The following is a 27,580-nucleotide window of genomic DNA, read 5'->3' as shown; positions in this document are numbered from 1 at the left end:
TTTGGGAGGTCAAGACTGGCAGATCACCTGAGGTCAAGAGTTCAAGAACAGCCTGGCCAATATGGTGAAACCTCATCTCTACTAAACATATAAAAATTAGCTGGGCATTGTGATGCATGCCTGTAATCCCAGCTACTCAGGAGGCTGAGGCAGGAAAATCATTGGAACCCAGGAGGTGGAGGTTGCAGTAAGCCGAGATTGCACCACTGCACTCCAGCCTGGGCGACAGAGCCAGACTGTCTCAAAAAAAAAAAAAATCAGGTTTCTGATTGCCATACTGTACCACTTAGCTTAGACAAGTCACTTTTTCTTCACCTTTAAGTTACAAAACACAAAACTCTCCCCAGTGTATACACCAGGTTTGTAGGGTAACAGGGTAATAGTTCCATTAAATGCACTGAGTTCCAGAGGCAAATAATGATAGAAACTAAATGTTACAATTTATTCCATCTTGCAGGATTACAGACATTACAGGGCAGGATGAGTAAACAAGGCAAATAAAGCCAGCACCTTTAGCTTCCCCCCCCCACCCGCCCACCATTTAACCAGATGCAGCATTTTAAGGATATGCAGGTTGACAATTCACTGACTTGGGTTGAGAGCTGGCAATAGCAGATCTTTGCAATTTAGGTTCTTCCTCCATAGCTATTCCAAATATCTTAATTCCTGAACTACACACTGAGAGCTCTGAAATGGTGGTCATTGCAACATTCTTGCAGCTTTCACATCTTAATCTGACACCTCTGGTGAAGGCAGGGAACTGTGTTAAAAGCTGTCTTCCTCTTTGCTAATCCAGGCCACCAGCAATCTTAACCATTAGTTACTATATAAAAATAAAAGGGTGCTCAAAAGCACCCACTGAAACTGTTGTGCCCAGATCCTTTTTCAGAGCATTAGTTCCCTGAGAGAAAAAAAGAGGTCTTAACCAATTACTTTCATGAACGATGACCCCAGTACAGTGTATGTGTCTTTTGCAGCAGAAATCAAGAGGTCAGGCAGCTCTGCTCATCTTGACTAGTTTATCATCGTTTGCATACAAGGTATATTTATGTAAAGCTGATTCCACACCAAGTATTGCAACCATAATCTCAAAAAATTGTTCAATTTTAGCACACTGAGTTCCTGCCAGATGTCACAGCAGGTAATAAATCATCTCAAAGAGTTCATCTTTTACAACTGAGAGGAAAACATCGAAGGGGGAAATAAAACTCCTCTCTCCTAAGTTCCTCATCAAATCTGATGTCTGTGTTCACAGATTTAGTTGACAAAAATCCAGAGTCCTCAATTTCTGGATTGAGAAATCCTTCAAGGTGACTGTCAAGGTCAAGAAGAATTTTCAGACTTTTCTTTGCCATGGCCCATGAATTCCAGTCCTTCAATAGGAATCTCTTTCTCCTTTATTGCTTTCTGGTAGGAGGAGAAAACACATTATAAGGACCTATATGAAGCTCAAGTTGCAAGCTTTGTAAATAAAATATGACAGCACAAAAGTAAAATCAAGCTGATTATAAAGACTTATAACCATGATTCAAACCACATACTTTTTAAAAAACAAGTACCGGTAGGATGTGGTGGCTCAGGCCTATAATCGCAGCATTTTGGGAGACCAAGGCAGGTGGATCACTTGAGGCCAGAAGTTAAGAGACCAACCTGGCCAACATGGCGAAACCCTGTTTATACTAAAAATACAAAAATTAGCTGGGCATGGGGGTGCATGCCTGTAATTCCAGCTACTCCGGTGGCTGAGGCATGAGAATAGCTTGAACCTGGGAGGCGGAGGTTGCCAGTGAGCTGAGATTGTGCCATTGCACTCCAGCCTGGGAGACAGTGAGACTCTGCCTCAAAAATAAATAAAAACCAGAAGTACCATAATGAATAAATCAAGTGTAAGATTTGAGGGAGACTGGAAAAGGAGTTGTGAGGGAACCATTAAAATTAAGTGAAATTTGAAAAATAATCATCACTTTGTGTTGGTCAAAGACTTACTGGCTATGTGACCAACTAAATGGGATGAAGACAGCAACTACCTCGGGGAACTGCTGTGAGGATGTGTTGGGTTAACTTATTGGAAGTGCTTTGCCCAGTGCTGTTCTAACAATTCAAAGCAGTTCCACATCCATTGGGCCAGAATAAACATTTCCTAGTTGCAGTTGCAGGGACTGGTCAAGAGAGATAAACAGGCTAACGAAGGGTTTATAACATCAAAATAATGTGATCCTCCAGTCTGAAGTATAACCCCGCCCAGACTTCAGCTGTAGTAGTGGAAAAGTGCACCACCTGCGAAAGAGTCACGGAAACCTGGTGCTAGTGAACTCGGATCAATCACTTCCTATTTCTGGGTGTTAGTTTTTTATGTATAAAATATGAGTAACTATGCCCACCTTGCGAGTTTAGGATGAATACCAAATGAACCAAAAGATGTGACTGTGTTTCTTAAAAACAAAAGCACTGCACCAATATTTGTCATTCCGAGAGACACCCAAACGGCCTCGGTGGTGATGATAAGGGAGCAAGCTCCTGCCACTGGCTTCACAGCGGCTTTTCTCCACCCTTCCAGTCCAGTCCCAACCCCCATAAAATACGACGAGTGTAGTGGGACACAGCGCGGAGAATGCGGGGCCTGGAAACAGGCGGAAAGGCTCACCTGAACACACTGCTGGTAGCGCTTGAAGAGGTCGGTGCACGGGTCCCCGGAGCTGTCCCCCTTGAGAAACTTCTCGGCGAACCAGCGATTGAAGCACTGGTCGTATTCGCGCTTCATGTCAGTGCATGCCTCCCCCACACTGTTCATGGCGACGGTGGTGTCGGCGGCGGCAGCGCACTCTGATGTCATCACTCTTAGGCGCGTCGCTCGGCGTTACGTGCGGGCGCACTACGGGGGCCAAGGAAGGAAGAAATGTGGTCGCGGTTGGTGTCGCTGGGCCTTCGGGCCCCTGTGGGCGGGCGCCAGGGCTTCACCTCCAAGGTGGATCCTCAGGTAAAGGCCAGGGCCATCTAGGCGGGTGGCGGAGCAAGCCGGGAGGCACTCTGGGGCGCCGGTGACCCACACTCCCCGCCTCATTCCTCCTCCAGGGCAGTGGCCGGATCACGGTCCAGGTGATCGAGCACCTGGAGCGTCTAGCGCTTGTGGACTTCGGCAGCCGCGAGGCAGTGGCGCGACTGGAGAAAGCTATCGCCTTCGCCGACCGGCTACGCGCCGTGGACACTGACGGGGTGGAGCCCATGGAGTCGGTCCTGGAGGACAGGTAAACTCGAGGCTGCAGCCCCGAAGCCTTGAGCGTGGCCCGTTCGCAGCCGTTTAATGTGACGATTAGCGAACAGTTTTCCAGGGGGTTAAAGAGCGTTAGCGAGATTCAGGAACTTGCCCACGGTCACCTCGCGAGTCAGTGGCTTCACTCTTCCCCTTGTTCATTATGGATGCTCTCGCTCGTGTCGTCCTAGTGTAAGTAGAAACAAAACCCAAACTGCTCATCATCGCCTTTGTGTTTTTTTTCTTGAGACGGAGTCGCTCTGTTGCCCAGACTGGAGTGCAGTGGCGCGATCTCGGTTCACTGCAAGCTCCGCCTCCCCTGTTCAAGCAATTACCTTCCTCAGCCTCCCGAGTAGCTGGGATTACAGGCGCCTGACACCACGCCCGGCTAATTTTTTTTGTATTTTTAGTAGAGACGGGGTTTCACCATCTTGGCCAGGCTGGTCTTGAACTCCTGACCTCGTGATCCACCCGTCTGGGCCGCCCAAAGTGCTGGGATTATAGGCGTGAGCTACCACGCCTGGCCTAATCATCGCCTTTGAGCCCCTACTCCACAGAGTCCCTACCTGCTCACTCAGACTACTCTTCTCTGTACCCTCCTTGGCTACCTTGACTGCATCTCCAGCAAGACAAGTTCTTTCCCTCTCTAGATCTTTGCACTGGCCCTTCGTTTTTTCCTGCCTCTCAGTATTTGCATGGCTGCCTCCCTCTTGGCACAGGTCTCAGCTTATCTTCTGGAAAAGGGCTCTCCTAACCACTCCAAATCCCTTCTCCCCTTCTAGTTAGTAACATATCCTATTGGGTTTTTCCCCCTAACATTTTAATGGACTTTTGTTCATTTTTTATATCTCTTATTAAAATGTGAGCACATTATGAGATTTGGTTCCTGTTGCATTCCTGCCTCGAATTTTTATTTTTTGAGATGGAGTTTATCACCCAGGTTAGAGTGCAGTGGCATGATCTCAGCTCATTGCAACCTCCACCTCCCAGGCTCAAGAGATCCTCCTACCTCAGCCTCCAAGTATAGGACCACAGGCTCGTGCCACCAGGCCTGGCTAATTTTTTATATTTTTGATAGAGACAGGATTTTGCCATGTTCTCCAGGCTTGACTCCTAAGCAAAGGTGATCCACCCACCTCAGCCTCCTAAAGTACTGGGATTACAGGCATGAGCCACAGCGCCTGGCCCAGTGTTTGATTCTTTAAAATCTCTTCTCTACTTTGCAATTTTCTTTTTCCTTTGGGACAGGGTCTCACTGTATTGCCCAGGCTGGTCACAAACTTCTAGACTCAAGAGATCCTCCTGCCTCAGCCTCCCAAATAGCTGGGACTGTAGGTGTGCACGATACCTGGCTAATTCTTAAATCTTTGTAGAAACAGGGTCTTGCTATGTTGCCCTGTCTGGTGTCAAACTCCTGGTCTCAAGCAATTCTCTTGCCTTAGCTTCCCACTTCCTCAAGAAAGTCTAACCTTTTTTTTTTTTTTTTTTTGAGATGGAGTCCTCCCCCCTGCCCCATTGCCCAGGCTGGAGCACAGTGGCACGATCTCGGCTTACTGCAACCTTCACCCTCCAGGTTCAAGTGATTTCTGTGCCTCAGCCTCCAGAGTAGCTGGGATTACAGGCATCCGCCACCACACTCAGCTAATTTTTGTATTTGTAGTAGAGACGGGGTTTCACCATGTTGACCAGGCTGTTCTTGAACCCCTGGCCTCAAGTGATCTGCCCATCTTAGCCTCCCAAAATGCTGGGATTACAGGTGTGAGCCACTGTGCTGGGCAAAAAAGTCCATTCCTTTTTTTTATTTTGAGACAGTTTCACTCTTCCACCCAGGCTGGAGTTCAGTGGTGCGATCTCAGCTCACTGCAACCTCCGCCTTCCGGTTTCAAGTGATTCTCTTGCCTCAGCCTCCGGAGTAGCTGGGACTACAGGCGCCCTCCACCATGCCCAGCTAATTTTTGTATTTTTAGTAGAGATGGGGTTTCACCACATTGGCCAGGCTGGTCTCGAACTCATGACCTCGCAATCTGCCCGCCTTGGCCTCCCAAAGTGCTGGGATTATAGGTGTGAGCCACAAGTCTTCATTCTTTTATACTTAAGATTCTCTACCTGTGGCTCTCATGATATCCAAAAGGACTGATTTTTACATGTATTTATACATCTATTTAAGGGATATGTTGTCTCTGCCCCTCTCCTGCTCACCCACCTTCCACAGCATGTCTGTTTTTCCTCATCATGTTCTCAGTGGTTGGCACTGAATATTCGGTAAATATTTTTGTTGTTTTTTTTGAGATGGAGTCTCACTGTTGCCCAGGCTGGAGTGCAGTGGCGCAATCTTGGCTCACTGCAACTTCTGCCTCCTGAGTTTGAGATTCTTGCCTCAGACTCCTGTGCATCCGGGATTACAAGCATGCACCACCACACCTGGTTAATTTTTGTATTTTTAGTAGAGAGGAGTTTCACCATGTTGGCGAGGCTAGTCTTGAACTCCTGACCTCAGGTGATCTGCCCACCTCGGCCTCCCAAAGTGCTGGGAATACAGGCGTGAGCCACCCTGCCTGGCCTCAGTAAATGTTTTTTTTTTTTTTTGAGACGGAGTCTTGCTCTGCCACCCAGGCTGGAGTGCAGTGGCCAGATCTCAGCTCACTGCAAGCTCCGCCTCCCGGGTTTACGCCATTCTCCTGCCTCAGCCTCCCGAGTAGCTGGGACTACAGGCGCCCGCCTCGTCGCCCGGCTAGTTTTTTGTATTTTTAAGTAGAGACAGGGTTTCACTGTATTAGCCAGGATGGTCTCGATCTCCTGACCTCGTGATCCGCCCGTCTCAGCCTCCCAAAGTGCTGGGATTACAGGCTTGAGCCACCGCGCCCGGCCCCAGTAAATGTTTAATGAATTTTTTTTTTTTTTGAGACAGTTTCGCTCTTCTTTTTTTTTTTTTTGAGACGGAGTCTTGCTCTGTCGCCCGGGCTGGAGTGCAGTGGCCGGATCTCAGCTCACTGCAAGCTCCGCCTCCCAGGTTTAAGCCATTCTCCTGCCTCAGCCTCCTGAGTAGCTGGGACTACAGGTGCCTGCCACCACGCCCGGCTAGTTTTTTGTATTTTTTAGTAGAGACGGGGTTTCACCGTGTTAGCCAGGATGGTCTCGATCTCCTGACCTTGTGATCCACCCGTCTCGGCCTCCCAAAGTGCTGGGATTACAGGCTTGAGCCACCGCGCCCGGCCAGAGTTTCGCTCTTGTTGCCCAGGCTGGAGTGCAATGGTGCGATCTCAGCTCACCACAACCTCCGCCTCCCAGGTTCAAGTGATTCTCCTGCCTCAGCCTCCCAAGCAGCTGGGATTACAGGCATGCGCCACCACGCCTGGCTAATTTTGTATTTTTAGTAGACACAGGGTTTCTCCACGTTGGTCAGGCTGGTCTCAAACTCCTGACCTGAGGTGATCTGTCCACCTTGGCCTCCCAAAGTGCTGGGATTACAGGCGTGAGCTACCGTGCCCAGCCCCAGTGTTCTTTATTAATATCTCTAGGAAAGGAGGGACTAGAAGCACAGACTCATCAGAATTCCCCAAGTTATCTAGAAGGTAAATATAAAGAAATATAAACATTATTAATAAGGGAAAAGGTCGTGAAAAAAGATGACCGGGAATTTGGGTCCAGTAGCTAGCATCTCAACCTGGTATTCAGTGATCTGTACTGTTTTTCATAAAATTAGAAACCAGTTTGGGTTAATGATTCCCATTAATCATTTTAACAAGACATTTGTAGGACTTTAATGCTTTGAACACAGAGAATGTAAAGTGAAGACAGGTATTAAACCTTTTTTTTTTTTGTAGTTTTTATAACTTATTTGATGTATTTGATGATCAGCAGTTAGTTCACATCCACACTGACTGTAGATTTGTGAAAGTGGTAACAAGTACATAACCAAAGTATAGAGCTTGTTTGGTGAATTTCTGACCTCATTATGTTTCCTGGACCACCCACTGTACATGGACACAGTATGGACATTCCTTATTACTCTGGCCCAGACAGCTTTGTTGAGCCTGGTATCAATGCACGTATCTGGAGTTTTCCATCTCCTTCGTGGCAAATTTCCGGTCTCTTTCAGAGCCTGAGGGGCACACTTCTTGAAGCCCACTCCATGGATACACTTGTGAATATTAACAGTGTGCTCCTGGGTCTAGTTGATGGCATAACGACCATTCTTCTCACCATCCTTCTTTGCAGGAGCCCAAGTTGCTTAAATGGTTTTAGGTAGTAGGCATCTTAGCTATAAAAGCCCTGACTTGGCTGGGCATGATGGCTCACTTCTGTAATCCCAGCATTTTGGGAGGCCGAGGCAGGCAGATCACTTTAGGTCAGGAGTTTGAGACTGCCTGGCCAACATGGTGAAACCCTGTCTCTACTTAAAAAATACAAAAATTTGCCAGGCATGGTGGTGCATGCCTGTAATCCCAGCAACTCTGAAGGCTGAGGCAGGAGAATTGCTTGAACCCAGGAGGCGGAGGTTGCAGTGAGCTGAGATCATGCCACTGCACTCCAGCCTGGGCGACAGAGCAAGACTCCATTTCAAAAAAAAAAAAAGTAAACTGGGGGCAGTGGCTCACACCTGTAATCCCAGCACTTTGGGAGGCTGAGATGGGTGGATCACGGGGTCAGGAGTTGAAGACCAGCCTGGCCAAGACGGTGAAACCCCGTCCGTACTAAAAATACAAAAAGTAGCCAGGCAAAGTGGCAGGCGCCTGTAATCCCAGCTACTCAGGAGACTGAGGCAGGAGAACTGCTTGAACCAGGGTGGCAGAGGTTGCAGTGGGCCGAGATGGAGCCACTGCACTCCAGCCTGGGCAACAGAGTGAGATTCCGTCTTAAGACAAAACAAGGCCGGGCACGGTGGTTCACGCCTATAATCCCAGCACTTTGGGAGGCTGAGGCAGGTGGATCACCTGAGGTCAGGAATTCGAGACCAGCCTGACCAATATGGTGAAAGCCCTTCTCTACTAAAAATACAAAAATTACCCAGACGTGGTGGGGCACTCCTGTAGTCCCAGCTATTCGGGAGGCTGAAACAGGAGAATTGCTTGAACCTGGGCAGCAGAGGTTGCAGTGAGCCGAGATCACACCACTGCTCTGGGCGACAGAGCAAGACTCTGTCTCAAAAACAAAAACAAAAAGCAAAACAAAACAAAACGCCTTGACTGGCTAATAGAAATCTCTTTGCACACTAATAGCATGTCATTTGGTTTGAGCTAAAAACATTAGTGTGCTTACGTGCCAGGAGCTAAGAAATTACATAATTTTTTTTTTTTTTTTTTTTTTTTTGAGCTGGAGTCTCACTCTGTTGCCCAGGCTGGAGTGCAGTAGCACGATCTCAGCTCACCGTAACCTCTGCCTCCCAGGTTGAAGCAATTCTCCTGTCTCAGCCTCCCAAGTAGCTGGGACGACAGGTGCCCACAATGCCCAGCTAATTTTTGTATTTTTAGTAGAGATGGGGTTTCACCATATTGGTCAGGCTGGTCTCGAACTCCTGACCTCAGGTGATCCTCCCGCCTTGGCCTCCCAAAGTGCTGGGATTACAGGCACGAGCCACCATGCCTGGCCTAAATTATTTCAGTTTTCACATGCAGTCCTCGAAGGTCAATACATCTGTTTTATAGATGGAAAAAACTGAGGTTCAGAAAGGTTATATAATGTGCCCAAAGTTTCACAGGTAATAAGCAGAGGATTTGGAACAAATACTGCTCTAAGATATGCCAGCTAAAGTCAATTCCTTTATAAAAGGAATTTCTTTATAAAATAAACTTTATTTTCTTCCATCTGAAATCCAGAGAATGAGTTGACAGCAACTCTGAGTGTAGCCAAATACTTAAAATATCCCTCAGAGTCTTATGAACCAAAAACTTCAAACTCTTGGGCTCAAGCCATCCTCCTGTCTCAGCCTCTCAAGTAGCTGGGACTACAGGTGTGCACCATTATGCCCAGCTAATTTTTTTCTTTTCTTTTCTTTTTTTGGTGGAGACAGGATCTTGCTGTGTTGCCGAAGCTGGTCTCAAACTCCTGGGCTCAAGTGATCCTCCTGCCTCAGCCTCCCAAAGTGTTGGGATTATAGGCATGAACCATCATGCCTGGCCTGAACCCAGAATTTTTTTTTTCTCATTCTGTTGCCCAGGCTGCAGTGCAGTAGCACAATCTTGGCTCACTAAAGCCTCCACCTCCTGAACTCAAGTGATCCTACCACCTCAGCCTCCCAAGTAGCTGAGACTATAGGCACATGCCACCACCCATAGCTAACTTTTGCATTTTTTAGGGGAGATGGGGTTTCGCCATGTTTCCCAGGCTGGTCTCGAACTCCTGGACTCAAGCAATCCACCCCCCTCAGCCTCCCGAAGTGTTGGGAATATAGATGTGAGCCACCTTGCCTGGCTCAGAACTTTTAACCAAATTAATTAGCCCCCATTCCAGTCTGCATCAAACTAGAAATAAAGTAGGAGGAAGGGAAAAGGCTTTTAGATGGAAGTAGAGGGGTCCACAAGAAGCTATTCCTTCCAGCCAGATAGCAGGAAAGCAGCTCAAAGAAAGAAAAGCAGTGGGAGAACTGTCCCATCAGTGAGTCCGAGGGCTGACGGAATCACAAATGGAGCCACTTTGTCCTCCCTGTTGACAGAGCACTTTCCAATGCCATTGTAGCAGCATTTCCCACAGTTACTTAAGTTATTGTTCCTGAGTTTTAACCAGCAGGGACTTCTAGTTTACAACTGAAGTCTTTCTCAACTAGGGTTCCTCAGCCAAACCAGAACACAGAAAGATTCAAGTGACTTTTTTTCAGTTCTCCCAAGGACAGTGTATGACAAATGTTAGCTCAAACACATACGAGAGAAGTTAATTTATCATCAGAATGGGTGTCTTGGGGTATATGGGCTAACTTATCTTACAGAACCTGACTGGGAAAGACAGGAGGTGAGGTAGAAGTTTAGTCAATCAGTAGTTGATCTGAAAAGCTCATCTGGTCCTGTTCAGTGTTTTATACAATTCTGAGGTTCAAGAAAGTGCAGCAACTCACCAAGTGAGAGGTATGCGTGCTGTACCACTGTCACAGAGACTGTGGGTTCAGGAGCCTGTAATTAAGAAAATAAAGCTAGGCATCGTGGTATACACCTGTAATCCCAGCTACTTGGGAAGCTAAGGCGGGAGGCTCACTTGAGCCCAGAAGTTTGAGACCAGCCTAGGCAACACAGCAAAACCCTGTCTCAAAAACAAAAAAAAAGGTAAAAAAAAAAAAAAAAAAAAAAAAAAAAAAAACCAACCCCAGAAAATGTGTCTATTTTAGGAACAATTCCATCATAACCAATAACTAAATAGAAATGTGTGGTATGTAAAGGGGTGAATTTTGTTTTCCTGGAAATTTCACTTATGCAGGAAACTTAATTACCAAACTTGATTATTTGATGATGAGTAAATAAATTAGTTGCTATTAGATCTACTCTTGGGGAAGCAGTAGCATTTAACCGCCTGTTGGTGGTAGTAAAGAGTCTTCCCCAAACCTTCAAATGTTAGGCAGGTTATGCCTGATCACCAGTGCACTGAATGGTAGGGACTGAGATGTACGGGATGCACTAAGGCTTTCTCAAAGGAGCAGGTGCTACTCAGACCCCTCTCTTAAGCTGCCGTGAATGCAGGCTCAGCATTATCAGATCTTGTTTTTTAACATTTCATTTAATCTTCCCAGAAATCCTATGAAGCATTCAACCAACAAGGAAACTGAGAGAGAGGATAAGGAATGTGTAGCATTGGGATCTGAATTCAGCTGTAACTCGAGAGCCTAAGCTCTTAGCCTTTTTTTTTTTTTTTTTTAAAGACGGAGTCTTGCTCTGTCACCCAGGCTGGAGTGCAGTGGCATGATCTCCACTCACTGCAAGCTCCACCTCCAGAGTTCACACCGTTCTCCCGCCTCAGCCTCTCGCTACAGGTACCCGCCACCACGCCTGGCTAATATTTTTGTGTGTGTTTTTAGTAGAGATGGGGTTTCACCCTGTTAGCCAGGATGGTCTCGATCTCCTGACCTCGTGATCTGCCCGTCTTGGCCTCCCAAAGTGCTGGGATTACAGGCTTGAGCCACCGCGCCCGGCCTCTTAGCCATTTTTTAACACTGTCCAACAGAAACTATAAACTCCAGAAAGTCCAAGGGTTACCTTTGAATGGTATAATTACGATTTTGATTTTACTTTTGTTCTCCCAAGTTTTCTTAAATGAATGCATAGTCCTTGTGTTATTACCAAAAAAAAAAAAATCTAGTGCAACTCTCTCTTGTGTGTGAGAGAGACACTGTCTCACTCTGTCACCCAGGTTGGACTGCAATGGTGCAGTCTCCGCTCACTACAAACTCTGCTTCCCACATTCAAGTGATTCTTGTGCCTCAGTCTCTCGGGTAGCTGGGATTACAGGTATGCACCACCACGCCCGGTTAACTTTTGTATTTTTAGTAGAGACAGGGTTTCACCATATTGGATGGTCTCAAACTCCTGACCTCAGGTGATCCACCTGCTTTGGCCTCCCAAAGTGCTGGGATTACAGGCTTGAGCCACTGTGCCTGGAGTTTTTTTTTTTCCTTCTTGCTCTGTCGCCCAGGCTGCAATGCAGTGGCGCCATCTCGGCTCACTGCAACCTCCGCCTCCTGGGTTCAGGCGATTTTCCTGCCTCAGCCTCCTGAGTAGCTGGGATTACACATGCGTGCCACCACGCCTGGCTAATTTTTGTATTTTTAGTAGAGACGAGGTTTCCCCATGTTGCCCAGGCTGGTCTTGAACTCCTGAACTCAGGTGATCCACCCGCCTCAGCCTCCCACAGTCCTGGGATTACATGTGGGAGCCACCGCACCCAGCCTCTTTTTTTCTTCCCCCGCCACCCAAGAAATTTAATATCTGAAAAGATACTTGTTCAAGGCTACACAGTGGCCTTGAACCGCCCGCCTCAGCCTCCCAAAGTGCTGGGATTACACGCCTGAGACACTGCATCCAGCCGACAACTTAGTTCTTAAGTGCAGCCTTAGCCCAGATGTTCCTGTCACATCTTTGTCCCTCATGCCAGGTCATATAACAGACTTCAACTTTCTAGTATTCATACCATGAATAAATATTTGTTGTGTCTAGCTTTGGGCTGGGTGCCACACAAAAAAAGAACCAGTCCTTTCCTAAAATAATCTTACTGTGACAACTTATTTTTTTATTTATTTTTTGAGGCGGAGTCTTGCTCTGTCGCCCAGGCTGGAGTGGTGCAGTGGCGTGATCTCGACTCACTGCAAGCTCCGCCTCCCAGGTTCATGCCATTCTCCTGCCTCAGCCTCCCCAGTAGCTAGGACTACAAGCACCCGACACCAGGCCTGGTTAATTCTTTTGTATTTTTTAGTAAAGACGGGGCTTCACCATGTTAGCCAGGATGGTCTCGATCTCCTGACCTCGTGATCCGCCCACCTCAGCCTCCCAAAGTGCTAGGATTACAGGCGTGAGACACCGTGCCCGGCCGACAACTTAGTTTTTATGTGTAGCCTTAGCCCAGATGTTCCTGTCACATCTTTGTCCCTCTATGACATGACTCAAATGCCATTAGGGTCTGCCCTCAGTCTGTGCCCACTCAAAGCAGGAGGAGCGTAGCTACTACTGAATACTGTATCAGTGATATAATAAACTGCTTATTTTTTTAGTCCAAGTATCTGGAAGCAGGCTTACACACTTTCACACCTTGAAACAATAGTGAAGCCTCATGCATATGTTCAAGCTCCTGTGTGTTTTTTACCAGTTTGCCATCTGAAGGCTTTAGTAAAGTCACTAGGTCCCATAGAACACTGGGAGATTCTTGAGCTGTTTGTGACACGTCTTGCTCAAGGGCAGCTGCACCCATCCACCAAAGTGGCTGTGGTGGAAAAAGCATTCATCTTAGGGGTACCAGATTGGTCTCAGATCCCAGTTCTGTTACTTAGGAGCCAACATCCTTAAGTCACTCTTGAGACAAGTTTGCTTCCCCATCTCTGCTTACGTTTCTAGCTTCATCTTCCATCCCAGCAGACCACACCCCAGCCTGCTGAACTCCCTGTCCTTCTCTGAATCTCTGAGCTCTGGGTTCTCTTGCTTTGGGATTCATGCTGCTACACCTGCCAAGAAGTCCATTTCTCATACCTTCATCCCCCAATCCAGCTATTCTGAGGATGTGCTACTCACCCAGGCTGGCCTAGGTACCCTTTCTATCCTTTGGCAGGCTGTGCTAACTTCTTGTTAGATTTAAAATATTATTTTGTAATTGCTTTTACCTGTCCCCACCAAAAGACAGTTGCCCATATAATCATCAAAAACTATTTGTTAAATCAATCCAGAGAAGTGATTAGCACTTACTTCTCAGGTCTGTTGGGACAATCTATAAACTGTAGGCTGTTATTTGGTCTACTATTGATCCCAGCTCCTCTATCTTTGAATAGTGCCCATTAACTCAAGAATATACCGCTTCTTTGTTCTCTCCGTCTTGCCCCTTCCACCATCCCCTAAAAGCCCCCTTCTCTGAGAGGGTAACCTTGAGCTTCTGGGTTTTGTAGATGTCTATACCTGAGATCCGACAATGTGGTAGAAGGCAATTGTGCTGATGAATTACTACAAAACTCCCATCGAGTCGTGGAGGAGTATTTTGTGGCCCCCCCAGGTAGGTGTTGCCCAGAGTGGTTTAACAGATAGTCTCACAGTGACCTTAAGAATGAAGCAGGCAGCGTGAGGACCAAAGATGCTATGTGAAGGCACTTTGAAAAGGATAAAGCGCATACAGATGGTGACATTAAGGTGGCAGTAGGGTCCAGGGTCATACCTCTAGGGGGCAGTTAGTAACAGGAATAAGCAAAACAGAATTGGGGGCAAGTGGGGTAAAGGTTTAGAGTGGATGGAAATCTGGAGCTCAAGATCTGCCTAAAGGGGCAGCTGACATTCCGTGTTTCTCAAAGCCACAGTTAAGACCATGCCAGATCCTGTAATCGGCTCCAACTTTCTAGTATTCATACCATGAATAAATATTTGCTAGGTCTAGCTTTGGGCTGGGTGCCACAAAATAACCAGTCCTTTCCTAAAAGAATCTTTTTTTTTTTTTTTTTTTTGAGATGGAATTTCACTCTTGTTGTCCAGGCTAGAGTGCAATGGTGCGATCTCAGCTCACCACAACCTCCGCCTCCCAGGTTCAAGCGATTCTTCTGCCTCAGGCTCCCGAGTAGCTGGGATTACAGGCATGCACCACCACGCCTGGCTAATTTTTTGTATTTGTAGTAGAGGCAGGGTTTCACCATGTTAGCCAGGATTGTCTCGATCTCCCTACCTCAGGTGATCCACCCACCTCAGCCTCCCAAAAGGAATCTTATGTGTGGCCTTAGCCCAGATGTTTCTGTCATATCTTTGCCCCTCTATGACACGATTCAAATGCCATTAGGGTCTGCGCTCAGTGTGCCCACTCAAAGCAGGAGGAGCATGGCTGCCACCGTATCAGTGGTGCCAGGCAGGAATGTAAACCCGTTGCTCCAGAGAACCTGGATACCTGGCATTTTGTGTGATACTACTTTTTTTTTTTTTTTGAGATGGAGTTTCGCTTGGTCGCCCAGGCTTTAGTGCAATCCTGGCTCACTGCAACCTTTGCCTCCCAGGTTCAAGCAATTCTCTGCCTCAGCCTGCCTAGTAGCTGGGATTACAAGTGCCTGCCACTATGCCTGGCTAATTTTTTTGTATTTTTAGTAGAGATGGGATTTTGCCATCTTGGCCGGGCTAGTCTTGAACTCTTGACCTCGTGATCCACCCGCCTCAGCCTCCCAAAGTGCTGGGATTACAGGGGTGAGCAACTGCACCCCACTGATATTTCTTAAATTTTAAGTGCTGGCAACCAATTCAAGCCAAATTCACCATCCAAGCCAAATAAAACACACCTGCAAGCCAGGTGCAGTCTGTGAGCCATCAGTTTACAACTGCTGGTGTAGAGATTTGCATCATTTACCTACTGTAAATATTTTAAATAGAAGCTTTAAAATTACTCTGGGCAGACAGTAAAATCCAGAACCTTGGATAGGTTGACTGTTTTTATCTCCTCTGCAGGTAGGTGAGTACTGGAGTTGTTGTACTACCCCTCTGGGCATTTGGGAGTGGGACTAGCCAAAAGCAGTCAGGTAGACTGCTAAGTGCCAACTTCCAGTTCAGCATATCCCCTGAGGGAGAATCATTCTGAGCAGACTCCACATAAGACATTGGCCCTGGTCAGCTCAAGGTGCCAGTTAAAGGCAGGCTCTGGTTGAAGCAAGGATGGGAAAGAAAGCTAGAAAATGTGTGTGCTAAACTTTTTTCAGATGGAGTCTCATTCTGTTGCCCAGGCTGGAGTGCAGTGGTGCGATCTTGGCTCACTGCAAGCTCCGCCTCCCAGGTTCATGCCATTCTCCTGCCTCAGCCTCCCAAGTAGCTGAGACTACAGGCGACCACCACCACGCCCAGCTAATTTTTTGTATTTTTAGTAGAGATGCGGTTTCACTGTATTAGCCAGGATGGTCTCCATCTCCTGACCCTGTGAGCTGCCCGCCTCGGCCTCTCAAAGTGCTGGGATTACAGGTGTGAGCCACCGTGCCTGGCCATGAGCTACTTTTATCATGCCTCCAATCCACTAAATCACCTGTTAACTGTGGAGAGAAAGGAGACTCTCCATCTCAGAGCCTGATAGTTGTGGCTTCAGACATATCTATTGATCAGACATGCTGTCTCTCACACAGAACCTTACTTCAGACTTCTCGGGACCACCTGAGTTCATGGTCATGGTCAGTCTTTCCTTCTATCTGCATATTAGTGGCTAATACCTGTCTACTCCTTACTGAAAAATGTGAATTTGGCTTCACTTAGAATTGATTCTTTCAGATACTCCGAGTTAGGAAAACAAGGTAGTAGCTATATTTACTTCCGTATTTTCCATGAGAAACTAAGTCATCAGTTAGCTCAGTAGAGCCAGCTAGGCAGCAGGCTCAGCTATAACATTCTCTTTTGTTATTTTCAAACAGGTAATATCTCTTTGCCAAAGCTGGATGAACAAGAGCCATTCCCACACAGCTGAGTAGCTCATTCTGGAAAGGGGGTATTCTGTGGCCATGTGGAAGCACAATGACGGTATTTTCTTACTGTGAACACTAATGTTCCTGCTTTTTTCAGTCACCTGAAAAAATGGATGCTCAAGCATTTCTTAACACATTCTTCTGAAGACACAATTGGGAAAGATCTGGCCCCAAAATGAGTTCCTATGCTAACTGAGGTGAAAGGAAAGCGAAAGTCAGCTTCCAGGGAATTCACTTAACAAGACTATTCAGTATGGAAGACATTATTTATCTGCCTTTAATTCCCCCAAAAGGACTGTTTCAACTGCATGAAAGTGTCTTCTATCTACGTAACTGGTAGATGGAGCATCTTGATCACTATATGACAACCCTGGCTGTCATTTTTAGTTGCCATCTGCAGTGATTTGAGCAGCCCTATTTTTACCAAACATACCTGAATTTGTTCCTGGGCTCCCACTCTCTTCCTAGAAAAGGGCTACCTTCCTACTAAGGTCTGAAGAGTGTTCAAAATAGACTAGAGCTTGGGAACGCCTAATCTAGAACTATCTGCCATCCCACAAAGTGATTATATGCCAAAGGGATACTAGTCATACATAGTGTTTCTCTTCTGAAAAGAGAACTTATCCTAAAATTAACCCTGGGTCTGGGAAAAAGGAGCCCTCTCCCCGCCCCAAAATGATTATTAAATTGAGATAAGTCCAAGATAAAACTCAGGGCCGGGCGCGGTGGGTGGCTCAAGCCTGTAATCCCAGCACTTTGGGAGGCCAAGACAGGCGGATCACGAGGTCAGGAGATCGAGACCATCCTAGCTAACACGGTGAAACCCCGTCTCTACTAAAAAATACAAAAAACTAGCCGGGCGAGGTGGCGGGCACCTGTAGTCCCAGCTACTTGGGAGGCTGAGGCAGGAGAATAGCGTAAACTCGGGAGGTGGAGCTTGCAGTGAGCTGAGATCCGGTCACTGCACTCCAGCCCGGGCGACAGAGCGAGACTCCGTCTCAAAAAAAAAAAAAAAAACAAAAACAAAAAAACTCAGGATACCAAGGATAAATGAAACTTATTTAGGGATAAAAGCGATAGAATCAGAGTTTTTCCTCTAACCAAACTGCCAAAGTTGGTTTTGGCTAAGAATTTCCCAATAATATTTACGTTGTCATTTTTTCAGTTTTCTGAGACAGGGCCTCACTCTGTCACCCAGACTGGAGTGCAGTGGTGTGATCACAGATAATTTGCAGCCTCCTGGGCTCAAGTGATCCTCCCGCCTCAGCCTCCTAAGTAACTGGGACTATGTATGTGCATCACCACGTCCAGTTAATTGTTTTTTTAAGTAGAGATGGGGTCTTGCTGTGTTGACTATCTGCTCTTGAACTCCTGGCCTCAAGGGATCCTCTGGCATGCGTTGGCCTCCCAAAGTGCTGGGATCACAGGCATAAGCCACCGTGTGTTTATTTTTCCCATTCCCTTCCTTTATCTGCAATGCTTTTTTCTTCAGGGCAGCCTAATTTACAAGCTTGGCCTTGAATTAAAAGAGAACCCAGAACCCGCTCTTTGAGTTTACATTCTCAAACCAGTATCAGCAACTATCCATCCCCATATAAATAAAGTTATCTACCCCTGCTCCTTACTAACTGGGTACAAGTTATGATTACAACTCAGTGATTTTTGAAATTACTGTGCCTATTTTGTGAAATCTGTGTACTTAATCAAGGACAACCACACATGTCAATTACTAAACGTTTAAAATATATTTCTAAACAGAATGGGCCGACTCAGTCACAGTAACTGTTGATCTCCATAGTAGAGCAACCCACAAAGACAGAACTGATTTTTTTCCCATAATCAGGGGTGAAAAATATACAACTTGTTTCTTAACCAAAACCACAATTTCTGCAGTTTAAAATGTTTCACTGCTAATATGGCCCTGGTAGAAATTATGTAGGTTTTTTTTTTTTTTCTTTAAAAAAAAAAAATTAAAAAAATTTCCTAAGACACTAAATCCTCAATCTGGAATGTAGATTCTGAGCACAAAGCAGCTCAGTTAACCTAAAAAATAAAGAAAAAATTCCCATCACCTGTCTCAGTAGGGCCTGAAAGGAGAGAAGTAGTGTGGGGAACCCCTGCTTTGGTATGGAGAGTCACGGCCCCTTGACCCAGACCGAGACCGTGAGTAGCCATAGCTGGTGCTTCTCTCAGGATAAACTCGGATGTAGGAAGTTTCACCCTGAAATGCAAACAAAAACAAAAAGAGTAATGGGGAAAAAAATCAGAGCCAGAAGAATAAGCAAACCAACATCTAACAATAATAGTTAAATATTGAGCACTTCCTGTGTACTCTGTACCTGGCATTAGGCTATCTCATTAAACCCTCATAACATTATGAGGTAGGTACTCTTACTATCCCACTTCAAGAATGAAGAAAATTAAGACTTAAATTATATCATTTGCCCAAGGTAACACAATAAATGCCAATTTGACATGTTGATATTCAATTAACTATTATAAACAATATATCTGAATTACTGCCATTGACCCCCCTTCAAAGCTAAGAATTGGAAAGGATCTCAGGGGTCATATAGTTTAATCCCCTGCCACCTCATATATGCATCTTTGGATGCGCATCTATGGAAGGAGCTAACCTGTATTTAATACCTTCCAGATGTGAGGACCTGAGCTAGATGCTTTAGATGTTATCCTCTTGCTCTAGATTCCTGACAAGTCTTGTGAAGGTGCTATTATGTGACCATTTTGCCCATGAAGGAATCAAGGTTCTAAGAGTAGTTAAGGTAAGGAATTAATAAGCAGCAAAGGAGTCATGTCCAGGCTGACTTGTCCCCAGGCCCTCTGCCTTCAGCCAGCATTCTCAGAAGATCCTAAGATGCCAAGGGGAAAGAACCCGGATGCTTTTCACCTTAGGTGAAAGTCAATAATTGGAGTTACCCTTTCTGAGGCCCTGCTTTGCAGTATAACTGAGGATCAGGTGCTGTTCTATTTCTGCTCCAAATTCAAGTCCTAGAGGACAGTCTGAACAAAAGCATCATTAAACCATGGAAGGACCAACCTCTAAGCCAAACACTAGGGAATTATATGAATCCTCAGAAAAAGAAATGAGCCCAGAGACCTGTGTCCCCAAACATCTGTAAATCTCATAGTAAGGCAGGACAGAATAACCAGAAAAAATGTCCATTTGGTGGTCTGGTTTCTGGTCTCAATGGTACCAAAGGGACAGTCTCAAACTGAGATCCAAAACAGCAGCTGCTTTCCTACAAGGAAAGACATCAAGAACTACTGAATCTAAAGGGTGAGATAATTAACCACAAGAAAATGTCACGGTTTAGCCTGGCACAGTGGTGCATGCCTGCAGTCCCAACTACTGGAGAGGCTGAGGTGGGAGGGCTGCTTGGGCCCAGGAGTTCAAGGTCAGCCTGGGCAATATAATGAGACTCTGTCTCTAAAATCAAAAATTAGAGAAATATAAAAATTATAAAATTAAAAAAGAGAATGTCATGATAGCTCAGGTTTCAGAGAGGATCCTGCACTACTCTGGGAAAAAAGTGAAGTGACAGCTCAGCCCTGACAGCAGGACCTAGAAGGGCTGAGATGAAGAGGCTGGCCTGTAGAGCTCAGCCTAGATCCACAGGAGGGGCAGCTGAGTTCACAGAGGGATACTGCCATTTAAGCTGGTTGTGAATGGGGTGATATCAAGACCAACTGCACTAGTATTCTCTCCAGGTTACAAATACCATGACCAAACTGTGTTATGTGATACTAATATGCAGAATAAAGCATATTAAAAAACAAACATATCATGAATGCATGCTTCTCTCAGCTATGACCCTGAAGGACTTAGGCATAGCAAATTCCATGGCTTTGTCCACCTAAGATAGATCTCTTATGGTACTGTGAGGTTACCAAATGGCATGGCCTCTTGCTTACCTCTGCTAGGTCAGGTTCAAGTGGAGTGATTTGAGTACAAGCTCCTCAACAGAAGGCAAGGACCCACCTCATGAGAGCGGAATTTGGTGTCATCCAGTTTACGCAGGGCATATTCCATGTCTTCTTTTCTGAGATACTCGACCATCCCCACTCCATCCTTCTGCACATCAGCATAACAGACATCCCCAGCTTCTCGCATGTGATCCTTCAGGTCCTGCCAGCTGCCTGATGGAGGAAGTCCTAGGCATGGAGAACATAAGAAAGCCCACATCTTTCAGCTATGTTAACTGCCCTGTTAAGAGCCAGCAATACCTACGGTCCCTTCTCCATGATCACTTAAATCCTGAGGGTCCCCAAATCATAAACCTTGATAAGGGACATGAAATCAGAAAAGAGCACTGAAGTACATGTGGTAAATAAACCACCTTGAGAAGCTGGTTTTAAGTCCATCTTCCAGAGACCAGACCTCTTCAACAGAGCAAGAAGTCTATCCCATTACAGGTATAGTATCTCTGAGAGTTCATAGCCTCTTTCTCTGTCCTTTAAAATCAATGCCAAACTCCTAATACTTTGAGTTCCAACTTTTTCCATTATGAAATTTAACAGTACCAATTATTTATTGCTTGACAGGGTTTCACAGGACATGGGAATTTTGAAACCAGACAATGAAATAACCGAAGAGTAGCTGAAGGTAACAATACAACAACAAAAAATCTAGTTTGTTTTCTTATAGGTGTGAATGACAAACTATACAGAGTACCTCTTAAAAGATCACCAACATTCTTCAATACAGTGGGGGGAAGGTAAGACTCAGATGCTAAAACTAGTCGGGAGTCATACAACCCTACCTGATGTCATGAAAGGGAAATGTGCTCCTGCTCTCAAAGGCTGTGTTTACCGCTCACAGCTCAGGACTGCAGCCATTTCCTAATAGTTTTCTAAGCAGGATTTCAGAGCAGCATGGAGAGAAAAAAAGATAATGTATGACATCCTGAAGGAGGGAATAGAGTTCTGGGGTTAAAAAATTACAAAGGGACACAAGGTAGGCAGATACTGAAAGTATCACTATTTAAGCACATAGGAGTATGCTGTGATTGTGTGACATTCACATCTTAAAAAGGTGCCACGCTCCTCGATATATTTCAATCCACCAGGGCCCTAAAACTCCCATGCAATATGCAGAAGGCCCCAGGTCTTTCCAGTGTGTTAATATTTTGAAGACAGAAAAACCTCCCAGTTTAGCATTTCATCACTTATAAACACTAGACAGAAATAGTCTATACTTTCCAATAAAATCTCTAAGACTCCAAGTTATGGGGTTTTAAAAAATATTTAATTCTAAAACCACCACAAAATCTGATCTTCTTCAAGATCCGAGGCTGGGTAAGTTGTTCAAATCTGTCTCCTGGAATGCCTTTCTACCATGTCTGATGCCAAGTATATTCCAAAAGAAGAGTCTTTAGAATTGTAGCTCAAGGGGTTTTCCCATTATCTTCCCTTCTCACCACTAGAAAACTCCTTTACAAGAAGTATGTTTATGTTCTTCCAAGGCTGCACTCCCAGTGCAATTTCATTTGCAGGATACTTGCCTCATTGGCAATCCAGGGCAGGGCTTCAGACTGGCACTGCACACAGGCTATTGAAAAGAAAGCCCCAGTGTCCCATGCACTGAAGAATCACAGTTATCATTTCTTGGAAGACAGACTCTGTGTTAAGCAGTATTTTACATGTATCATCTCATTGTTTGAAAGGAACATACCTGAAACAAGAACTCGGAAATCAGATCTTCTTGTAGGAGGCCCATTCCTCCCACCACGGGGCCACCCACCCCGACCTCCATAAGTCCTGGGGAACTCCACACGAAGCCGACACTGGCCATAATCATAACCATTTCTTCCATAAATAGCATCCTCTGCATCTCTGCAAAAAAAAAAAAAAAAAAAAAGTAAAGTTTGGAGTTAGTGCTGTTCAGGAGGCCAAGTGACTTTCCAATGAGGGGCATGAATAGTAAGCATAAAAGGGAAACTGAGAGTGAAGAAAAAAACACACAAATCAGGATCTTGATGCACTTCTGCTTCAGTCTGGAGACGTTTCATGATACTGGAATTAACCTTTACAGTTGTCACACACAGTTTTAGAGGTATGAAATTATAATGAATGAGCAAACAGATTACTTCTAAGAGGGCTAATTCAGAGAAAAAAAAAAAGAATCAACTGCTGACAGATTATTGATTTTGCCAATAAACCACCAGTGTTTTTCTAACCTTGGTGAGCATTTTCTCAAAAAGCACACCACACACTAACACCTTAATATTTTTCTACAAGGCCTAGTGCCATAAAGTCTATGGAAATAAAAAGTTGGCCGGGCGCGGTGGCTCAAGCCTGTAATCCCAGCACTTTGGGAGGCCGAGACGGACGGATCACGAGGTCAGGAGATCGAGACCACCCTGGCTAACACGGTGAAACCCCGTCTCTACTAAAAATACAAAAAACTAGCCGGGCGAGGTGGCGGCGCCTGTAGTCCCAGCTACTCGGGAGGCTGAGGCAGGAGAATGGCGTGAACCCGGGAGGCGGAGCTTGCAGTGAGCTGAAATCTGGCCACTGCACTCCAGCCTGGGTGACAGAGCGAGACTCCGTCTCGAGAAAAAAAAAAAAAAAAAAAGTAGCCAGTTAGCCAGGCATGGTGTTGTACGCCTGTAGTCCCAGCTACTTGAGAGGCTGAGATGGGAGTACAGAGCTGAGATCACACTACTGTACTCCAGCCTGGGTGACAGAGACCCTATCTCAAAAAAAAGAGAAAGTAGCCAGTTGGATAGCAGAGTATTTGAGAGTAAATAAAGTAGCTGGGCATGATGTTTGAGCCCAGGTCAAGGCCAGCCTGGGTAATACAGTGAGACCCTGTCTTTAAAAAAAATAAGGCTCGGCCGGGCGCGGTGGCTCAAGCCTGTAATCCCAGCACTTTGGGAGGCCGAGACGGGCGGATCACGAGGTCAGGAGATCGAGACCATCCTGGCTAACACGGTGAAACCCCGTCTCTACTAAAAACTACAAAAAACCAGCCGGGCGACGTGGCGGCGCCTGTAGTCCCAGCTACTCGGGAGGCTGAGACAGGAGAATGGCGTGAACCCGGGAGGCGGAGCTTGCAGTGAGCTGAGATCCGGCCACAGCACTCCAGCCTGGGTGACAGAGCGAGACTCCTTCTCAAAAAAAAAAAAAAAAAAAAAAAAAAAAAAAAAAAAAAAAAAAAGGCTCAAAGGACAAAAGACAAATGCAAATGAGTGTTTTGTGATGAATGTGGAACTCTTTTTTTTTTTTTTTGAAACAGGGTCTTTTTTTTTGAAACAGAGTAGTCACCAAGGCTGAGTGCAGTGGCTGGAGCATAACTCACTGCAGCTTCTAGCTCTTGGGCTCAAGCAATCCTCCCACCTCAGCCTCCTGAATAGCTAGGGCCACAGGCGTGTACCACTGCACCCAGCTAATTTTTGGATTTTTTTGTATAAAGAGGTCTCCCTATGTTGGCCAGCCTGGTCTTGAACTCATGGACTCAGGCGATCCTTCCCCTCAGTCTCCCAAAGCGCTAGGATTACAGGCATAAGCCACTGCACCTGGCCTTGGAACTCTAAAGTGTACCTTTTCAGCATGGTTTGGAGAACTATTTTGTCAAAAAACTCTCTGGATACAATTTTGCCAAAAGAGATAAATATTCAATAAAATTACTTTAAGTCTTTCCTAGGACTCTAGGAGAGTCAGGAATCCCACACTGATTCTCCAGTATTGGATGGTAGAAAGTATGACCTTGGAGCTTGGGCGGACAAGAGGAACTGAATGTGCTAATGAAGGCACTGTTCAGTGTCACAGGCACATAATCACTTGTAAGATTTTGGGACTAAAAGCAACAAGGACCACATCCAGTGCAACCTTGACTACATAAAATGCAGACTGGGAGAAGCAGAACTGCTAGGATGTCAGAACAGACTCTGAATAAAAATTGGCCTGCATTCAGGTTGGGCGTGGTGGCTCATGCCTGTAATCCCAGCACTTTGGGAGGTTGAGGCAGGCGGATCACTTGAGGTTAGGAGCTTGAGACCAGTCTGGGCAACATGGTGAAACCCCTTGTCTCTACTAAAAAGATAAAAATTAGCTGGGCATGGAGGTGCGCAGTTGTAATCCCAGCTACTCAGGAAGCTGAGGCAGGAGAATCACTTGAACCCAGGAGGCAAAGGTTGCAGTGAGCTGAGACTGTGCCACTACACTCCAGCCTGCGCCACAGAGCAAGACTCCATCTCAATAAATACAATAAATAAATAAAATTAGCCTGCATTCAAATCATTATTCTGCAAATTACTAGTAGTCATCTCTGGGTAAGGGTTTAATCAAGTTTTTACATCTCTAATGTGAATAGTATGCCTATCTCACAGGATTATTATAATGGTTAAATAAGATACTACATGAAATGCTTTGCTTGAATCTTCACATCCAGTGACACCAAAAGATAGTTTTTCTACTATGAAAGGAATGAGGGAAGATGACAATGTAGCATATCATGTAGTAAGTCTGCATTCAAAGAACAGAAAAGGGAGTTCAAGTCCATTGATCCCGGCCTGGCATGGTGGCTGAGGCCTGTAATCTCAGCACTTTGGGAGCCCAAAGCAGGTGGATCACTTGAGGTTAGGAGTTCAAGACAAACCTGGTCAACATGGAGAAACCCCATCTCTGCTGAACATACAAAAATCAGCCAGGCATGATGGAGGGCGCCTGTAATCCCAGCTACTGGGAAGCTGAGGCAGAAGAATCGCTTGAACCTGGGAGGTGGAGGATGCGGTGAGCTGAGATAGCAATATCGCACTCCAGCCTGGGCGACAAGAGCAAAATTCCGTCTCAAAAAAATAAAAAGAAAAAAATCCCTTGATCCCTTACTAGCTTTCTCTCTCTTTTTCTTTTTTTTGAGATGAGTCTTGCTCTGTCACCAGGCTGGAATGCAGTGGCGCCATCTCAGCTCACTGCAACCTCCGACTCCCCGGTTCAAGCGATTCTCCTGCTTCAGCCTCCCAAGTAGCTGGGACTACAGGTGCGCGCCATCACGCCCAGCTCATTTTTGTATTTTTAATAGAAACGGGGTTTCACCATGTTGGCTAGGGTGGTCTCGATCTCTTGACCTTGTGATCCGCCTGCCTCGGCCTCCCAATGCTGGGATTGCCACTAGCTTTCTCTTTTATCAGTAACTCTAAATCCTCGATATCCTGATCTGTAAAATCTGGTTAACCACACAGGACGGGTGAGGTGGCTCACGCCTGTAACCCCAGCACTCTGGGAGGCCGAGGCGGGCGGATCACCTGATGTCGTTCTGTCGTTCGAAACCAGCCTGACCAACATAGAGAAATCCCGTCTCTACTAAAAATACAAAAAAATTAGCCAGACGTGGTGGCGCATGCCTATAATCCCAGCTACTCGGGAGGCTGAGGCAGGAGAATCGCTTGAACCCAGGAGGCGGAGATTGCGGTGGGCAGAGATCGCACCACTGCATTTCAGCCCAGGGAACAAGAGTGAAACCCCATCTCAAAAAGAAAAGAAAAAAAAAGAAAAAACAAAAACAAAAACAAAAGAAACAGTACCTGCACCTCATGAATTGTTAAAAACACTAAATACAGGCTGGGCGGGTTGCTCACGCCTGTAATCCTAACACTTTGATTCGCTGAGATGGGTGGATCACCTGAGCTCAGGAGTTCGAGACCAGCCTGGGAAACAGGGTGAAACCCCCTATTTTATCAATCTAAAAAAAAATAAGGAAATAAAAAAAGTTAAATACACACCATGGCACTCCACCCATAGCAACTGTTGAAAAACCACAATTGCACGGTTACCAAATAAGCGAGGCATAGCCTTCTCCGGCTTAGGGGTTAAAATGCCCAGTTCCGGTTTTGAGGCAAATGAGGAGATACTAGGGACGAGCTGTCAGAGTCGACCCTTCAGCCATCAAAGCCTCGCGGTGCTTCCTGCCTGCCCTTCCTCAGGTGCTCTCCTTGCCCTATCAGTAAGTCCACCCCAGGTAGGCCGGACACCCTACGAACATTTCGTGTTCCCTGGGAGCAAATGATGCTAGGAAAACAGGGTGCGGGCTCTTATTTGGCCGGAGTGGAGTGACCAGGTCAGCGCCACAGCTGCTAACCACCACCAACCACAGTTTTGAAAGTTCCTCGGCTTTTTCCGGCCCTCACGCTGTTTGCAAAATCACAAACACTCCTTAGAGCCGGGTTAGGAATCTAGAGTTTCCAAATCCCTGGAACCTTCAGCATCTCGCCAAACCTCCCTCATTAAAGGAGGGAAGTGAAATCAGAGCCCCACTCCGGCTGTTTTAGAAGTTTTCCCAAATCCCTGATCCCTTGACAAAGTCCGGGCCCCGGCCTGGCGGGGCGGGGCGCGCGAACGGCGAGCTGTTCCACCAGAGACCCCTCCACGACCTCCAGCGGCATCCGCGACCCTGCAGCTTGCTCTCCAGTCACGGCGAGCTCCGGCCAGGGAAGGGGCGGCGGGAAGGGCGAACGGCGACCCCCGCGCTGCCCCGGGGCCGCTTCCCCCCACGGTGCCGCCCCAGGTGGGAGGCGGACAGGGCTCATTTGGACCCCCCGAGGCCGGTGCAGGGGGGCCTGGGCCCTCCAAAGGCTCAGCTTTTGGATTTCTAAATAAAATATTGGAATAATAAAAATAAAGGAAGTGACGACGGCGCGAAGGACGGCCCGGGCCTGCGAGGAGAGGCTGCCTCATCCTCCACCCGTGAGGGGGCGCCGTGGGGGTCTGCGCGGAGGCGGGGGGAGGGGAGCCCTGGGGGAGGGGACAGCAGGGAAGGCGGGGGCCTCAGGCACCGAGGGGGAGAGGGCGGGGGCCTCACCGGGGGTCTTCGAAGCGCACGAAAGCAAAGGGCACGAGGCCGTGCCGGTTCTTGAGCTCGATCTCGCGGATGCGGCCGTACTTGTAGAACAGGTCCTCGAGGTCCTTCTCGCGCACGTCGGTCGGAAGGTTCCCCACGTAGATGCGCCCGTCGCCCTCGCCGCCGCGCTCGTCCGCCCAGCCCGACATCCGCACCGCCCGACGCCGCGGGCCCGCCGCAGCCCACGTCGCCGCCGCCGCCGCCGCCTCAGCACGGGTCCCCCCGCAGCGTCCCCGCGGGCTCCGAGGCGCTCAGCCGCACTGCATTGTGGGAACGCGGAGCGGAAGCGAAGGGGTCGGCGGAGGCAAAAGGAGTTCTCTTAAAGGGGACGCGGCTGCGACCATTGCGCATGCGCGCAGGCCGGCGCCCCCTGGTGCGAAGGGCC

At 46.8% G+C, this 27,580-nt stretch overlaps 3 protein-coding genes across 3 annotated transcripts; 1 reads left to right on the top strand and 2 right to left on the bottom strand.

Annotated features, from left to right (window-relative positions):
* Positions 1–415: 415 nt before the first annotated feature.
* TRIAP1 (TP53 regulated inhibitor of apoptosis 1) lies at positions 416–2,834 on the bottom strand. Its single transcript, XM_010368289.2, has 2 exons — positions 2,645–2,834; positions 416–1,407 (listed from the first exon to the last, which is right to left on the bottom strand). The coding sequence occupies exons 1-2, from the start codon at positions 2,831–2,833 to the stop codon at positions 1,324–1,326; spliced, it is 273 nt and encodes a 90-aa protein (XP_010366591.2). The 5' UTR covers position 2,834; the 3' UTR covers positions 416–1,323.
* A 20-nt stretch (positions 2,835–2,854) lies between these two features.
* GATC (glutamyl-tRNA amidotransferase subunit C) lies at positions 2,855–18,388 on the top strand. Its single transcript, XM_010368290.2, has 4 exons — positions 2,855–2,977; positions 3,073–3,245; positions 13,818–13,921; positions 16,287–18,388. The coding sequence occupies exons 1-4, from the start codon at positions 2,897–2,899 to the stop codon at positions 16,337–16,339; spliced, it is 411 nt and encodes a 136-aa protein (XP_010366592.1). The 5' UTR covers positions 2,855–2,896; the 3' UTR covers positions 16,340–18,388.
* SRSF9 (serine and arginine rich splicing factor 9) lies at positions 18,060–27,496 on the bottom strand. The gene is made up of 4 exons (XM_030939273.1): positions 27,157–27,496; positions 22,030–22,190; positions 20,338–20,510; positions 18,060–18,558 (listed from the first exon to the last, which is right to left on the bottom strand). The coding sequence occupies exons 1-4, from the start codon at positions 27,342–27,344 to the stop codon at positions 18,415–18,417; spliced, it is 666 nt and encodes a 221-aa protein (XP_030795133.1). The 5' UTR covers positions 27,345–27,496; the 3' UTR covers positions 18,060–18,414.
* Between the last annotated feature and the right edge of the window lie 84 nt (positions 27,497–27,580).

The sequence above is a fragment of the Rhinopithecus roxellana genome, chromosome 10 (assembly GCF_007565055.1).
Source record: "Rhinopithecus roxellana isolate Shanxi Qingling chromosome 10, ASM756505v1, whole genome shotgun sequence".
In the NCBI taxonomy this organism is placed as follows: Eukaryota; Metazoa; Chordata; class Mammalia; order Primates; family Cercopithecidae; genus Rhinopithecus; species Rhinopithecus roxellana.
The sequence above is the reverse complement of the archived record's forward strand: the minus strand, read 5'-3'. Positions and strand labels throughout refer to the sequence as shown.

What these genes read in the sequence shown, in the direction of transcription:
- SRSF9 (XM_030939273.1), bottom strand. Translation starts at nt 27,344, where the DNA reads ATGTCGGGCTGGGCGGACGAGCGCGGCGGCGAGGGCGACGGGCGCATC. An exon ending in GTGCGCTTCGAAGACCCCCG is followed by an intron (nt 22,191 to 27,156) that starts GTGAGGCCCCCG and finishes TTTTTTTTGCAG; the next exon opens with AGATGCAGAGGATGCTATTT. An exon ending in TTTCCGAGTTCTTGTTTCAG is followed by an intron (nt 20,511 to 22,029) that starts GTATGTTCCTTT and finishes CTCCATGCCTAG; the next exon opens with GACTTCCTCCATCAGGCAGC.
- GATC (XM_010368290.2), top strand. Translation starts at nt 2,897, where the DNA reads ATGTGGTCGCGGTTGGTGTCGCTGGGCCTTCGGGCCCCTGTGGGCGGG. An exon ending in CCTCCAAGGTGGATCCTCAG is followed by an intron (nt 2,978 to 3,072) that starts GTAAAGGCCAGG and finishes TTCCTCCTCCAG; the next exon opens with GGCAGTGGCCGGATCACGGT. An exon ending in GTATTTTGTGGCCCCCCCAG is followed by an intron (nt 13,922 to 16,286) that starts GTAGGTGTTGCC and finishes ATTTTCAAACAG; the next exon opens with GTAATATCTCTTTGCCAAAG.
- TRIAP1 (XM_010368289.2), bottom strand. Translation starts at nt 2,833, where the DNA reads ATGACATCAGAGTGCGCTGCCGCCGCCGACACCACCGTCGCCATGAAC. An exon ending in GCTACCAGCAGTGTGTTCAG is followed by an intron (nt 1,408 to 2,644) that starts GTGAGCCTTTCC and finishes TCCTCCTACCAG; the next exon opens with AAAGCAATAAAGGAGAAAGA.